General features: G+C 37.0%; 2 protein-coding genes across 2 annotated transcripts; one reads left to right on the top strand and one right to left on the bottom strand.

Annotated features, from left to right (window-relative positions):
- The first annotated feature begins 582 nt into the window (after window positions 1–582).
- On the top strand, window positions 583–2,244 carry LOC144844992 (aggrecan core protein-like). Its single transcript, XM_078702109.1, has 4 exons — window positions 583–881; window positions 1,097–1,121; window positions 1,383–2,183; window positions 2,231–2,244. The coding sequence occupies exons 1-4, from the start codon at window positions 597–599 to the stop codon at window positions 2,242–2,244; spliced, it is 1,125 nt and encodes a 374-aa protein (XP_078558235.1). The 5' UTR covers window positions 583–596.
- A 7,549-nt stretch (window positions 2,245–9,793) lies between these two features.
- LOC144845196 (uncharacterized) lies at window positions 9,794–10,879 on the bottom strand. The gene has a single exon (XM_078702377.1). It carries the CDS (start codon window positions 10,830–10,832, stop codon window positions 9,981–9,983), a length of 852 nt encoding a protein of 283 aa, XP_078558503.1. The 5' UTR covers window positions 10,833–10,879; the 3' UTR covers window positions 9,794–9,980.
- Between the last annotated feature and the right edge of the window lie 5,286 nt (window positions 10,880–16,165).

Raw genomic sequence — 16,165 nt, 5'->3', positions numbered from 1 at the left:
ATCATTTCTGCTGATATTGTCTAGTTTGAAAAGGGCACTTTATGAAAAAGCCCTGTCTACGCCGGGCTTCCATAATTCCTGAATTCAGCTATACCGAACGACACGGACATTGCCATTTTTTAAAATAAATTGAACGTTGAGATTGAAAATTACTTCGCTATAATCTTTTGTACTGACAAACGCGATACCAATATGGTGTTTACAGAATCTGAGAGGTTGTTAGAAATGTTTGAACAGGCGATCTGAATCCACAATTTCTGTATTAGATTTAGAAAGAAAGAAAAAACTGTTTAAGGTTTATTATATTTAGGTCTATTTCAAATTAAAATATTAAATTACAGTTCAACAATGATTTTAACGAAGAACGGTACATTGTAAATACAAACAGGTATTGCAGTGATACACCAATCATCAATGTATATCTTTATTACCACAATATTGATTTTGTACAAACATAACGATTTACTATACCAATGAATACTAAATGTAAAAATCGATTTTAATTTTTATTATCACAGACAAACTCTTCTTTTTTAAAGCAGTAAGCAATAGTACATTATTTGACAAAATAGGATCATTGAGGACAGGTCAACATTATGTTTTTCCCCGTACTCTTTTGTTTAATCGTACTCTGCGGTGAATCTACTTTTGCGAGTTCTCAATTATATACAGTGATTTCACAACGTTCTCTTCTGGGCTGGAGTTACCAGCTTCTTAACATCGATCGTGCTGGATGTTTGTTGGCTTGTTCCAGGAAAGTTTACTGTTGGTCTGTTAATTACAGTAAGCAGGATCGTTTGTGCCAGATCAATAAAAATGTACAAGACAAAGCATCTACAGAAGATTTTCAACAAGAACTTTCATTTGAATACATAGAGAAGGTACTTATTCGACTTTTATTTTTGTATTTTAAACCCTATATATATTGCTTTTCATTCTTTACGTCAAATAAAAAGTTGGTACATGGAAAATACAGTAGGAACATATAATATTTTAACTATACATACATAATATAATATAAAAAAATACAATTATAATATTCAAGTTCATTGTGTAAAATATGTCTTTTAATTGTGGTATTATTTCTTATGTATAGGTATTGGATAAAAGTTTCAAGAATCGTGAGTATAGAACTAATGATTTATGTAGAATAATACATAGATAGGCCTATTTAAAATAATCTCTAATTAAAAAAATAATTATTCAATTATATCCATAATGTGCTGTGTCTAAATACTTTTGTATTTCAAAAATCAATACTGTGATAGCCTTATAACTGTGTTATAAGACACAAGACACAAATCATTTTCGTAGAATAAACACAATACATAACTCTCATCAATGAGATAATTGTTGATGAGCGGTTCTTTCGTCTTTTTCAGATGGTATTTATTCTAGTTCAACTACTGCTACTTACGAAGTAGCATCCAGTACGTGTACCAATAACCTAGGTTCACTTGCATCTTATAAACTACTTTACAACGCATATCAACCACGTATGGACAACTGCATCGAAGGATGGCTGATTAGTGGTGAGATAGCCTTCACCGAAATCAACGGAGATAAATGCACATTGAATTCACCAGATCAACGAAGTAATGTGTTCCCAGACAAGACATATGAAAGTGGCTATTATTGTTACAGGGGATATAATCAACAATTATGTTTGTTTGATTATATTCCGACAATCCAACGAATTATAAGGCTAACAGGTTTAAATTCTGATAAACTGAACGCCAATGAAGCCGATACAAGATGCAGTACCCTCTTTGGTGGTCGGCTGGCGACTCCTTTTGAGGTTTTTAACGCATCATACTCACTAGGCGTTGATCTTTGTACAAATGGATGGTATTTGAAGGGATTGGGAGGAAATTCTTGCACAGGTAATATTCCGTCGGATTTTTGGCTTTATCCATTTGGTGACTACATTAAGCTACACGACCCATCAATGGAATATTTCGCCATGTGTTATATTCCTTTACCAAACCAGAACATCACGTTTCCAGATCCATTTCCCTCTCATCGTGTGATGAATGTACGTGGAACTGAAAGATACCAGCTAACGTACCAGGATGCAAAAGATAGATGCTCTGCTTACACTGGAGGAGCACTAGCAACACGAGCACAACTACAAGCGTCACAAATAGCTGGTTATGATTGCTGTAACGCGGGCTGGGTCGAAAGTGAAGAGGTTATTTACCCTATAACGCATGTTAGAACGGGTTGCGAGAATTATGGAATTAATAGTTGGGGATTCGAGAATCTTGAGGTTAAACGTGATGGTTATTGCTACATATTGTAGGCCCTAACAAGTGGAAACTTAATACAAATCCTTGTTCCAATAAAACCGTAACTATATAAACTGTCATGAGTGATGCAGGATGCGGCATATATTTATCTCATAAGTGCACAGTGTTGTAGATTGCACCAAGGCCGAGGCTCTGCTGATTTTTGTCATACAAATTTGAACAATTGCCATTTTCTATATTTATTCCCGTCACACACTGAACAATTTTCCATATCAGAACAAAGTCCCTCTTTGTGAATGTACGAACATACTATATATTGATATATGATGATATATATATATAAACAAATCAGGCAAAGAACATTAATTCTAAACCGCCCGGTGATATACTGAAATTTAATTAATTAATTTGAAACGATAAAGATGAGGAAATCTGTGAGAATGAGAAAAAGTCGCCCCAACCGAGACTCGAACTCGGACCGCCTGCTTGATATGCAGATGTCCTAACCATTAGACCACTGGGGCTTTCATGGTATTGTTCGAACTCGATTGGATAGCGACTCTTTAACATTCTCGGCGTGGTACGGCGGAACAGCACTAGTCCTCAGTTGTACGCACGCGCACCAGAGATCAAATTGATACGCCCTCATCTTACAGTATTTTTATTCACGAGGCGGGATCTCCGAAGAGATACTTTTATATATATAAACAAATCAGGCAAAGAACATTAATTCTAAACCGCCCGGTGATATACTGAAATTTAATTAATTAATTTGAAACGATAAAGATGAGGAAATCTGTGAGAATGAGAAAAAGTCGCCCCAACCGAGACTCGAACTCGGACCGCCTGCTTGATATGCAGATGTCCTAACCATTAGACCACTGGGGCTTTCATGGTATTGTTCGAACTCGATTGGATAGCGACTCTTTAACATTCTCGGCGTGGTACGGCGGAACAGCACTAGTCCTCAGTTGTACGCACGCGCACCAGAGATCAAATTGATACGCCCTCATCTTACAGTATTTTTATTCACGAGGCGGGATCTCCGAAGAGATACTTTTATATATATAAACAAATCAGGCAAAGAACATTAATTCTAAACCGCCCGGTGATATACTGAAATTTAATTAATTAATTTGAAACGATAAAGATGAGGAAATCTGTGAGAATGAGAAAAAGTCGCCCCAACCGAGACTCGAACTCGGACCGCCTGCTTGATATGCAGATGTCCTAACCATTAGACCACTGGGGCTTTCATGGTATTGTTCGAACTCGATTGGATAGCGACTCTTTAACATTCTCGGCGTGGTACGGCGGAACAGCACTAGTCCTCAGTTGTACGCACGCGCACCAGAGATCAAATTGATACGCCCTCATCTTACAGTATTTTTATTCACGAGGCGGGATCTCCGAAGAGATACTTTTATATATATAAACAAATCAGGCAAAGAACATTATTATTGTTTATATATATATATATAAACACAGTAGGCAAAGAACATTAATTCTAAACCGCCCGGTGATATTCTGATATTTAATTAATTAATTTGAAACGATAAAGTATATATATTGTTCTTATTTATTTTATGTATAGTTAATTATTTAGTGTACCAATCATGTATAAAATTACACATATTTTAATTACAGTATTATTAATATTTGTACCGTTGCACTTATAAACATTCATTATTTGTATATGTTACCAACCGAATATATACAATTGTTAATAAGGTACACCTTAACTGACTAAATCTAGATACAAATAATTATGGGATTTCTATCAATGTTAGTAGCAGAATTGGGTGATGACTAATATTTGTTTATTATTTCATATAAATACGGTAATTATACATATTATTCTGTACTTTATCTACTACATTTGTTGTGCATGTTTTTGAAAACTGTTTATCTATTCTTTAATTACTTTTTGTATCGGAAAAGATTACCATAATTAAATTGAAGGTCTATAATTATTATTAGCATTATTTTAATATAAACATGACAATACAATAGGAATTATACAACATGAATTGTTAAAATAATACAATTTATCTAAATCATTTTTTATGGCAATCAACAAATGATTAATTTGATTTAGTCTTACATTAATAGTCACAGGAGTGATTGGTTATTAGATGTATGGGTTACTACAGCAATCTAATTACAAAAGCGCAATAGGTGTGGTGAATTTTGTCCAAGATAGGGAAATTTCTGTCCAGAATGGGGAAATATTTTGTCCAGAATAAGGACAAAAGCGACAGGTGGCGCTATAATCGTGTCCAAGATGGGGAAGCTGTCCAATATAGAGAAATCCGATTTGTCCAAAATGGGGAAATTTCTGTCCAAGATGGGGAAGTGGTGGCGCTATATCGTGTCCAAAATGGGGAAATTTCTGTCCAGGATGGGGAAGTGGTGGCGCTATATCGTGTCCAAAATGGGGAAATTTCTGTCCAGGATGGGGAAGTGGTGACGCTATATCGTGTCCGAAATGGGGAAATTTCTGTCCAGGATGGGGAAATGCTGTGTCAAAAATAGGGAAGCTGTCCAATATAGAGAAATCCGATTTGTCCAGAATGGGAAAATTTCTGTCCAGAATGAGGAAGTGCTGTGTCCAAGATGGGGAAGCTGTCCAATATAGAGAAATCCGATTTGTCCAAAATGGAGAAATTTCTGTCCAGAATGGGGAAGTGCTGTGTCCAAAATAGGGAAGCTGCACAATATAGAGAAAGACAAAACATTAAAACAACATAAGAAACTTTTTTTTTGTTTTAAAAACTTAATTAAGTTCACACTTCTAATCTGAAAACATTACAAAATGTACATAATAATAACAGTACTAGTATGTTAACACTTTACAAGTACATTTGAAGTGGAAAGGTGTTCTATTAATTAATTAATTAACACCGTTATCAGCTAATTTTAAGTATAATAAACATTTAGTGAGGGATGTGGTTCCAATTTACTTCTAAAGTAAATTTTTACTGAATCTATACATTTATCTAACGTTAAAAACTACAGTGTATTATATTAAATTCCAACCATAAAAACCACAAAAAAAGTAGTACCGGCACCGCCATTATTATACCACATCAGTAAGAGTACAGAATATTTATTAATATATTTAATACATGTTGTCACTTCTTTTCTTTCTTTTTATCCTTTTTATTTTTTCTTTATTTGTTTTTGTTTTTTTCGACCACAGACCGCGGGTATTAATCTACCGTCACATGCAGTAATTCCACATGGAATTTCGACCACATGATGGAATCCTTGAGTTATTATAGTAACTCAATGGTTTAAAATCAAACGTACACAATCATTAATTTCCAGCTATAAACAAAGAGATATCATTGACAAATCGTGCAATATTTGGCCTAATTTTTCTCATTTTACAATAGTATACGAGTGTTTGCATATTTGTAACATAGTATTAATTAGTGCTTTAAATGCGTTATTTCCTACTCCAAATAGGCATAGTTTAGGGCTAATAATTATGTTGATATTAAAATATGATTAACAGCCAGTGCTTCGCATTTTCTGTAAGGTTTATGCTCAATTAGATTTGTTTTTTTGGTTAAATTTCTCTCAAAATCTTTGTGTCTACACAAATGTTATTAGTGAGCAACTATTCTGTCAATGTGTATTCCTTTAAATTTACCAGGGGGTGAATTGCTGTGCTGATTTATTATGGCTACTGATGTTCTTCCCATTTTCATGAAAACTTTACCATGCTGCCGATCATCTCTAATTCCATCAAGAAAAATTTTCATATGGATCATTTCATGAGCCATAGTATAAGCAATTCACTCGTCGAATCTGCAGCATTTTCACTATTAATATTTATTATTGATGAGGAACCAATTTTATTCTTATGCAATTGAAGTGTTTCTCCGTAAACATTACCTAAAGGTACAAGAAACACATGATCCTCGGCCTAAGGTAACTTTCCTAACAATATAGTGTTTATGTAGTTGTAGAGCGAATGTATGTCCTTAACCATCTGCTGGTCTTGCTTGTGGGTCTCTCTTCTTGCTTCGGTTCGTAACCGCTCTTGTTGATCATATATTTTCTTTTTATGAGTACATCTTTCGCACATGGCATTTGTTATGCATTCCTTATGATAAGGCTTGTGGCATGTAAAGCAGTTGATGACTTGTGGAGTGATGGGTGTGTTGCAGCAGTTTGTCAGAGGTTTAGTGAGATCCAACTTACCCACTACACTGTGTTGTGAGAGCATGCATTGGGTCCAAATATCATTAGTAGCTTCTTATACTTGGCTCCGTAATTATATACACATAATATATTCCGATACTATAGTTTCTACTGTACATGTACAGAATACGCAAAGTTTCTTGAGTTAACAAACAACGGTAGTAAGTGAAACAAATACGTCCTGCTTGTTCGACGGTCGGTAGTTGAGAGAGAGACAAAGAATAAAAAAGGTTTGCATGCCATTCGTTACACCTGCTAACACATATGCAAATTGCCTCTACATCAGCTCCCCTCTAGATCGCAAATGAAATGTTAGCGAGCGATGAATAAAAAAAAAATGTTTCTAGTATAAAACTTCCAGCACAATAAAATAACAGAATTTCTTCAACCGCAATCATAATCTGCAAGCTTACGTGGCCAGTGTACATGTCGTCCGCTACGCGTTTGCCGTGGCGGAGGTGCGACTGGAATAGCACTTGCGGTTGAGGAAAGCCCTGCTTCCGGTTGCCTTGACGATTCTGGAAAGTTTTTAATAGCTTTACCATTATTTACATAGGCGACTTTTAGTCTGTCCAAACTAACAGTTTCATGTTTACCTGCGATGCTCAAAACAAAGTATTTGTCAGTTCTGTTTAAAACTTTAAATGGCCCATTGTAAGGAGACTGAAGAGGTTTCTTTACGCTATCGCAACGAACAAACACGTAAGTACATTCACGCAAATCGTCGTGGATTTGTGCGGTGCGTTGATTCGCTCGTGTTGGCACTGGTCGAATATTCTGCATGTGTCTTTGCAATCTATGTACGTAATTCGCAGGTTCATGTGAGGCGATATCAGTAGGCGCGACAAACTGCCCTGGGAGTTTCAGGGTTGCTCCATACACAAGTTCCGATGAAGAACAGCCTAAATCAACTTTGACCGCTGTCCGGAGACCAAGAAGAACTAGAGGTAAAGTTTCACTCCACTTCTGAGGATCATCTTGAGCCTTAAGCGAAACCTTTAGTTGGCGGTGAAATCGTTCAACTAATCCATTTGACATAGGATGGTAAGATGTTGTTCGAATGCGTTTTGTGCCCAACATGTTAGATAGGGCGGTGAATAGTGCCGATTCGAACTGACGACCACGGTCTGTAGTGATGGTGGATGGCGCGCCGAATCTGGATACCCAAACAGTGACAAACGCTTTGGCTACAGTTTCAGCGGTAATATTGGTGATTGATATGGCCTCTGGCCATCTTGTAAAGCGATCGATACATGTAAGTAGGTAAGTATAACCATCCGATGAAGGTAGTGGTCCTACCAAGTCTATGTGGACGTGGTCGAATCTTATGTCGGGCGTCGCAAACGTACCTAATGGTGTTACAGTGTGGCGATGAACCTTATTCTTCTGGCATTTTAAACAACACTTAGCCCATGTCCGCACCTCACTGTTCATACCAGGCCAAACATACCGTGAAGCGATTAATTTTAGTGAAGCTCGAATCCCTGGATGAGAAAGTGAATGTAAAGAGTCAAACACTAACCTACGCATACCTTTGGGCACGAATGGTCTATGATTACCAGTAGTGACGTCGCATACAATAGTACCGCCGCTAGTCGCTATCGGTACGTCTCTCAACTTGAAAACAGACTTATGCTGATGTTCGAGCAACTCCGCATCTTTTTGCTGGTGCCTAGCCATGACGTCATAATCAATAGAAAGCTCCGATGAAGCAGACACTGCATTCAAGTCCATACGTGACAGTGCGTCTGCTACGGTATTCTCGCTACCCTTGACGTGGCGAATGTCCGTGGTAAACTGTGAGACGTAGTCCAAGTGACGTATCTCTCGCGGCGAATATCGATCTGCGCTGGAACGTAATGCGTGTGTTAAAGGTTTATGGTCAGTTAAGATATAAAATGTTCTAGCTTCTAAAACGTGGCGAAAATGCTTAACTGCAAGATAGGTAGCTAGTAATTCCCGTCCAAAAGTACTATATCTCCTTTCAACCGGATTTAGACGTCGGGAAAAAAAATGCAATTGGATGCCAAATATCTGCTACCATTTGTTGCAACACACCACCTACAGCGCAATTGGACGCATCTACCATTAAACACAATGCAGCGTCAGGATGTGGATGTTCTAGAAGAGTTGCCTCGACGAGTGCATACTTGACCTTGGTGAACGATTCAAGTTCCGTCGGAGATAGTTCAATCGCCTTTTTAGGTTTACCGACAAGTAAATCGGTTAATGGATGAATCAAATCCGAACATCTAGGTATAAACCGTCTGTAGAAATTAATTAATCCCAGAAACTCACGTAACTTACGCACAGTATCTGGTACTGGAAACTGTTCAATCGCCTCAACCTTGGAACGCAATGGCTGTATCCCAAACTCGTTAATTTGATGACCTAAAAATTGTAGTGAAGACACACCCCATACACACTTGGACGGATTAACAATGATACCAAATTCATCGAGACGTTTAAAAAGTGCCTGAAGATGCAATTCATGTTCAGCAGTATCCATGCTGGCAATAAGTAAGTCATCAATGTAAGCATAGACGAAATTCATACCCCGCAACACCTGGTCAATAAAACGCTGAAATGACTGTGCCGCATTTCGAAGACCAAATGGCATTCTTAAGAACTCGAACATGCCAAACGGCGTAGTAATAGCGGTTTTTGAAATGTCTTTAGGATCGACGGGTATTTGATGATATGCACGTACCAAATCTATCTTAGAAAAAATCTTGCATCCCGAGAGAGTCGCGGTAAAGTCATGAATGTGAGGGATGGGGTACATGTCTGGAACAGTCACATTATTTAACGCTCGGTAGTCCCCACATGACCTCCAATCACCTGTTGTTCCTTTAGGCACCATGTGTAGCGGCGACGACCAGTTACTATCTGAGGGCCGTATAATTCCTAATTGTAACATATGATCAAATTCAGCCCGTGCAATTTTCAATTTCTCAGAAGACAGTCGGCGAGGTCTGGCACAAACTGGCAACCCATTTGTATTTATCTGATGTGTAACGTTATGTTTCACGCTTCCATTACGAAAACATGGTTTGGTAATCGTTTTATATTTGTTTAATATTTCCTGAAAACGAGGATTTACTTTTGGGGTCGGAAAGACCGGACTAAGTGATGCTAGGGTACATTCTATTCCCTTGACACTGATACTAGTAGTAGCATCGAAAAGCTTGCGATTTTTTAAGTCCACAATTAAACCAAAACGTCGTAAAAAGTCGGCCCCAATAATCGCATTAGGCACATCAGCAACAGTAAATATCCACCTATACGTGCGTCGAAATCCAAAATCAACTGTTAAGGAACGCTCCCCATAAGTAGATATAGTAGATTTGTTTACTGCTTGCAATACAAAGTCAGTTTTTCGGTGCAACTTGTCTGTTATTGATGGAGGTAACACGCTAACCTCCGCTCCAGTGTCAACTAAGAATCTAAGTCCTGAAGTACGATCAGAAATAAAAAATAGACGACTACCTTCACCAACGCCAGCAGCTGTCGCCGTCTCTAGTCGCTGGCTTGGTCGTTTCCCGCCTTCTGTGAGGAAAAAGAGCATGGTGAATTACATTTATGTGCCTTGTTACCATATCGATGATGATACCAACATAAACCATCATTAGTTGTAGCAGAGGGCGAGCGTTTTCGGCTTTCACGTTGTTTACTACGGCTTCTGCCTCTGACTCGTTTCGCCAAGGAAGAAACGAGGCTGGTCAGCTTACTAACTTCAGCTCTCAATTCTCGTAATTCGTCTGACGTTGCGCGTGCACCCGTATCCTTAATTGTCATGGCAATAGTAGGTGGTGGTGGAGAAACTTCCAAAATTTTATCGGCCAACGCTGCCAGATCTGCAAGGTCCATATCCTCACGGGTGGACGCTAATATCAATTGAACATTAGTAGGCAATCTTTGCACAAACAACTGTTTCAGGATGGATGTCTCTAAATCACGCTCCCCCAGCAATTGGTACATCTTGCGTAGTAACTGACTAGGCTTGCGATCACCTAATTCTTCCGTTGTTAACAACTGATGAAGACGCTTTTGCTCCGACACGGATGTCCTTTTAACCAATTCCGATTTCAAATGGGTATATGGTCTTTGGTATGGAGGGCTTAGCAATAAATCTCGAACCTCCTGTGCGATATTAGGCGGCAAAGAAGCAATTATATACGAATACTTTGTTTCCTCAGCCGTAATTCCTCTGGTAACAAACTGAGCCTCCACTTGAGCAAACCAAATAAGTGGGTCATTCGGCCAAAATGGCGGCAATTTTAAACTTACAGCAGCCGCCACAGGTGGTGCCTCATCCATTCTAGCGGCCATTTTGATCGGTGTAGCTCTTACCGGAGAAGGTCTCGCCATAATTCAATTCACGTATCAAACAACGACAACTCAAAGTAATCTTGCAACAACGAAGTAATATATCCAATATAAATATTTAAATATTCCAAGCACTCTCGTTAGATCATGTCGGGGTCACCACTTTAGTGAGATCCAACTTACCCACTACACTGTGTTGTGAGAGCATGCATTGGGTCCAAATATCATTAGTAGCTTCTTATACTTGGCTCCGTAATTATATACACATAATATATTCCGATACTATAGTTTCTACTGTACATGTACAGAATACGCAAAGTTTCTTGAGTTAACAAACAACGGTAGTAAGTGAAACAAATACGTCCTGCTTGTTCGACGGTCGGTAGTTGAGAGAGAGACAAAGAATAAAAAAGGTTTGCATGCCATTCGTTACACCTGCTAACACATATGCAAATTGCCTCTACAGAGGTATTGCGGACATCCTTGATGCAGGGGCATTGTGGCAGTTATCAATTTCTAAATATCCACGCAAATCTCCCTTCTCAAATGCTTCAACAAGCTTTCGCCTAACAACCCTCTCGTCTTCTTCAAATCGTAGTGTTGATGGATCTTTTCCTGCACACAGTGCAGCAGCAAATGCTATACAAAAATGGCCACAAGTGTTACTTGCATAAGGTTGTTGCTGTACACCATGTACGTGAAAATTCATGTTGGGAACGCTGGGTTCCATCAACTTGCATGCCACCTGAGTCAATTCTAACGGGTAATTTCTTGCATTCAATGTCTGTAAACTATCGTACACATTGACGTTACTATTGGTAAGTTGTTGGTACCAATGCTTGTCTGATATTGTAATCCAGTGCGAGTTTCTTAGGTTTATAAACTGAACATATTGTGTAGTCTTGACAAAATTGTGCATTTGCTGTTGATAAATGGTGTCTTGTAATCCACGTGTTTCTGGATAGTTTCTCTTTAGAATTATGTTGGCGGCATTTATAATCCTATTATCTACCTCATTATGTCTCTCTTCTACAAGCTTTTTATGGTGTAATCTTAGTTGGTATTCCTCCAGCCACCAGTCATTGGGTTCATCAGTCGTTTGTGCTACAACACTTGACTTAGGCGTTGTAATAATCAGTCTTCCAAGACTATCTTTGGTTGTTTTCAGACCGAACGACTTGTTAATGTACTTAATGTGGTTTCCATTTAATTTATTATTTCGACGGTGTACTAAGGATTTTACGATAAATAAATGATTCGCTATTGACATTTCATTTAAAAAATGCTTGGACTCATTAGGAATAAAATTGTTCTGCAACTTGTGTATTTGTTTTAGACTTCAATTGTGGTACAAAATTAATTTTAAAAAAAATTTCAGTTTCACTATTTGTGTTAGCCTCATGAAATCGGTCGAAAAGCGCGTACGTGCTGCTTTGTCCAGTTACAGGATGCCCGGTTTGCGACGTCGCACGAAGCCCATTAAGCCATGGCATGTCTATTAATAAAGTATTAACTTTTGCACACCAAATATTCTCCTCTGTAGAATCAGCTTCTCTTCCTTCGAATGGAAAGAACATTGGTTCTGTTTGACCATCATAATGCAAATTGTTACCAAAGTTTGCAACAACGTGTGTCATGTCCATGTCATTATTATATTTGGCTTATGTTTCATTGACATGATTATGTCTGTGTAATCTCGAGGCGATTCTGCTCGTAGTACAAACTTAATTCCGTAGACTACTCCATGGGGACAATGTGATGTTAATATTCCCCCAGAACACCCCCAGATTTTCTTCATTATTTTATTGAAATTATTATGGTTCTTGGCTAAAGCCTTCCTTATACTACAAATAATGTCCAACTTACTTTCTTTTGATGCAAGATTGATAGTTTTAGCTATTTTCTTGACTTCCTTAACAGTAGATTGTTGGAGCAATCTCTCCTCACTCATATGTCTGCAGTCAGCAGTCAAGTTACCGTCTTCTGAAACTTTCCTGAATTCTGTGTTGTAAATTAAATTGTCTTTTCTTGTATGCTCACCGATAAACGGAGACCATTCGTTCAGACCAGCCGTTATTGGAAAAGGATTTACGATGCCTCTAGATAGTATATGCAAACTAACTCGTTCATAAAATCTACTTTTTCTTTACATTCATGAGGCTTGCCAAGTTCAGACAAAGCTGTCCTAAAATGAACCTTTCTGTTCACATCCATGATCATTATTGTGGGATGGTAACCACATATATTGCAATGCATATCTTCATTGATATTTGATTGAGCTTCAAATGCTAAATAAGCATTCAGCACCAATGTTTGATCAATTTCTATGCCCGATGGTTGAAATTAGTCAAAATTATATTTTTCTGCTAAAAATTTCTCTATTTTAGACAACATTTCCCCACTTTGGACAAATCGGATTTCTATATATTGGACAGTTTCTCTATTTTGGACACAGCCCTTCTCTATTCTGGGCAAAATTTCCCCATTTTGGACAAATCGGATTTCTCTATATTGGACAGCTCTATTTTGGACACAGCACTTCCCCATCCTGGACAGAAATTTCCCCATTTTGGACAAATCGGATTTATCTATATTGGACAGTTTCCTTATTTTGGACACAGCAATTCCCCATCCTGGACAGAAATTTCCCCATGTTGGACAAATCGGATTTCTCTATATTGGACAGCTTCTATTTCAGACCCAGCATTTCCCCATTCTGGACAGAAATTTCTTCATTTTGGACAAATCGGATTTCTCTATATTGGACAGCTTCTATTTCAGACACAGCATTTCCCCATCCTGGACAGAAATGTCCCCATTTTGGACACGATATAGCGCCACCACTTCCCCATCCTGGACAGAAATTTCCCCATTTTGGACACGATATAGCGCCACCACTTCCCCATCTTGGACAGAAATTTCCCCATTTTGGACACGATATAGCGCCACCACTTCCCCATCTTGGACAGAAATTTCCCCATTTTGGACAAATCGGATTTCTCTATATTGGACAGCTTCCCCATCTTGGACACGATTATAGCGCCACCTATCGCCTTTGTTCTTATTCTGGACAAAATATTTCCCCATTCTGGACAGAAATTTCCCCATCTTGGACAAAATTCACCAACCCGTCTCCAAAAGCGTGGCTCCAACTACACGTTTAGTATTGATTAGTTGCTATGACGACCATCCAATCTACCTGAAGCAACATCATTATTAGTGCAGGCTATCTGATGTAGTAACAACAATATTGATGTATTTGGATTTCGTCCGAAACCTTCTGAAAAATAACCAATTATACACTATTTCTTTAATTATTATATTATTATTATTGTGTTTGTTTTATAATCCATGAATTTAATATGGATGACTAGTTTTTTTAATATTTTAAAGGTCATTATATCTGAATATTATGAACAAACAAAATATTATTAAGTTTAATGTACATTACAATAACAACTTTAGCGTAAATAATACAAATCTGGATGCAATCAGCAACACGCCTGATAGGATTCATTATCTCGTTATGAAATGAATACCGTTATTAAAAATATTGTCTAGTGGAATCATTAAAGTTTAGGCTACTATCAATAATGGTGATTTACTGCAGATTCATTTTGATTATATCAAATATACACATTTTTTTAAACCAATAAACACTGCGGCAACTTATTTCAGAAGGACAAACATTATGTATTTTATCGTGCTATTTTCCCCCGTTTTTCTCTGTATTGAGGCTGCTTTTGCAAGTTCTCATCTATATACAGTGATTTCACAACGTTCTCTTCTGGGCTGGAGTTACCAGCTTCTTAACATCGATCGTGCTGGATGTTTGTTGTTCCAGGAAAGTTTACTGTTGGTCTGTGAATTACAGTAAGCAAAAATCAACAAGAATCAATAAGAAAATAACAAATTCGTTCGAATATACATCGAAAAGGTATTTATTATTGTATGCATTCTAGATTAATTACCTTATAACTATCATTGTGAATGAATGTTAACAAGGCCATATACATGGCTGCAGCCGCGTGCGCAAATTTGAGTTAGTTTTTTTTAGTGTAGAGTCACGTTTGCACGCGACTAAAAATGTGCCTATATCGAATATTGTATTGTTGTACACACGAATTAAGAATTAATATCTGTGCATAGAAATACACTTAAAGTTTACGATTATATTGCCTTAAAATATAAAAAAAAATATTTTATTGTTATTGATTTTATCGAGTTCATTATTTTACCGTCAGAAACACCATATTTACACTATGCAGGAATACAGATATTTTTTTTAATTTATTATTTTCCACTGCACACAAAATATCAATGCGCTTAAAGCTCTGTCTAACACTATCAAACTAGTTTGACAAAAAAAGTGTTAAGTACCCAAATATGGTAGTGATATGACATCATCATTTCCATATATGGGCACATCGCAATTTTTTGTCACATAAAGTTTGATAGTGTAGACAGAGCTTTAAATAAGATACAAATGGTAAATAAGTAAAATAAGCAATATAAGTGTGTGGACGGAGACTAAAATAAATTTGAAAACACGTATAGGCCTACTTTTACGACAAAACGCTTAAAATATGTAAACACATTTAAGAAATTTTTTCAATAGGGAAACTTTTAGTAAACAAAAAGATGCCAAAACACTTTTTAAAAAGAGCTGAAAGTTAAAGATTGTTTATTGTTTTGGAAATTCATGACAATATACGGAATATAAAGTTTTTGCATTTGCTTCTCGGTAGTGTTACAATTATATTTATGTACATTGAATATTTTCCTATTATTATTTTTACAGGTAGGCCTACTGGATAGAGTACCAAATGATTCGTTGCTTTAATGTTAAAAAGCAGATATTGTGCTATTTTGGTCACATTAAGCGGCGAAATTTTAATAAGTTTTTGTAACGTCACCGTAAATATATCAATTTTCATAAATATACATAATTTGTTGGTATACAGGTATTAAAACAGAATGATAACTTGGGATTATGCCAAGTAATATAATTTCGGAGACTATAGCGCAGATTATAATGGTGTTTTCGTGAAAATAATTTAATTTGGTGATAGTGTTACTTTGATGTGATAACATTGAACGTGAAATCGATTAGTGTTGAAAACAAAAGAAGCAATAATAAACTGCAGCGAGGATTATTAAAGAAATCGTGTTTCATGGTTAAACATTGAAATTTCTCGCTACTTATTGTATTGTTTATTATTATCTCCGGTTTTTTAAAACTTTAAATTATTACAAACCTCTCACAGCTTTGAATGATATGGAAACCAGTACAATAATTGCTAATCATGAGTGTACCAATTCAGTGTTTCGATTACTAGCTACATAAAATTGGAAAACAGGATTGTTTGAAGAGG

This window comes from Antedon bifida, chromosome 6 (genome assembly GCF_963402885.1).
Source record: "Antedon bifida chromosome 6, ecAntBifi1.1, whole genome shotgun sequence".
In the NCBI taxonomy this organism is placed as follows: domain Eukaryota; kingdom Metazoa; phylum Echinodermata; class Crinoidea; order Comatulida; family Antedonidae; genus Antedon; species Antedon bifida.
The sequence above is the reverse complement of the archived record's forward strand: the minus strand, read 5'-3'. Positions and strand labels throughout refer to the sequence as shown.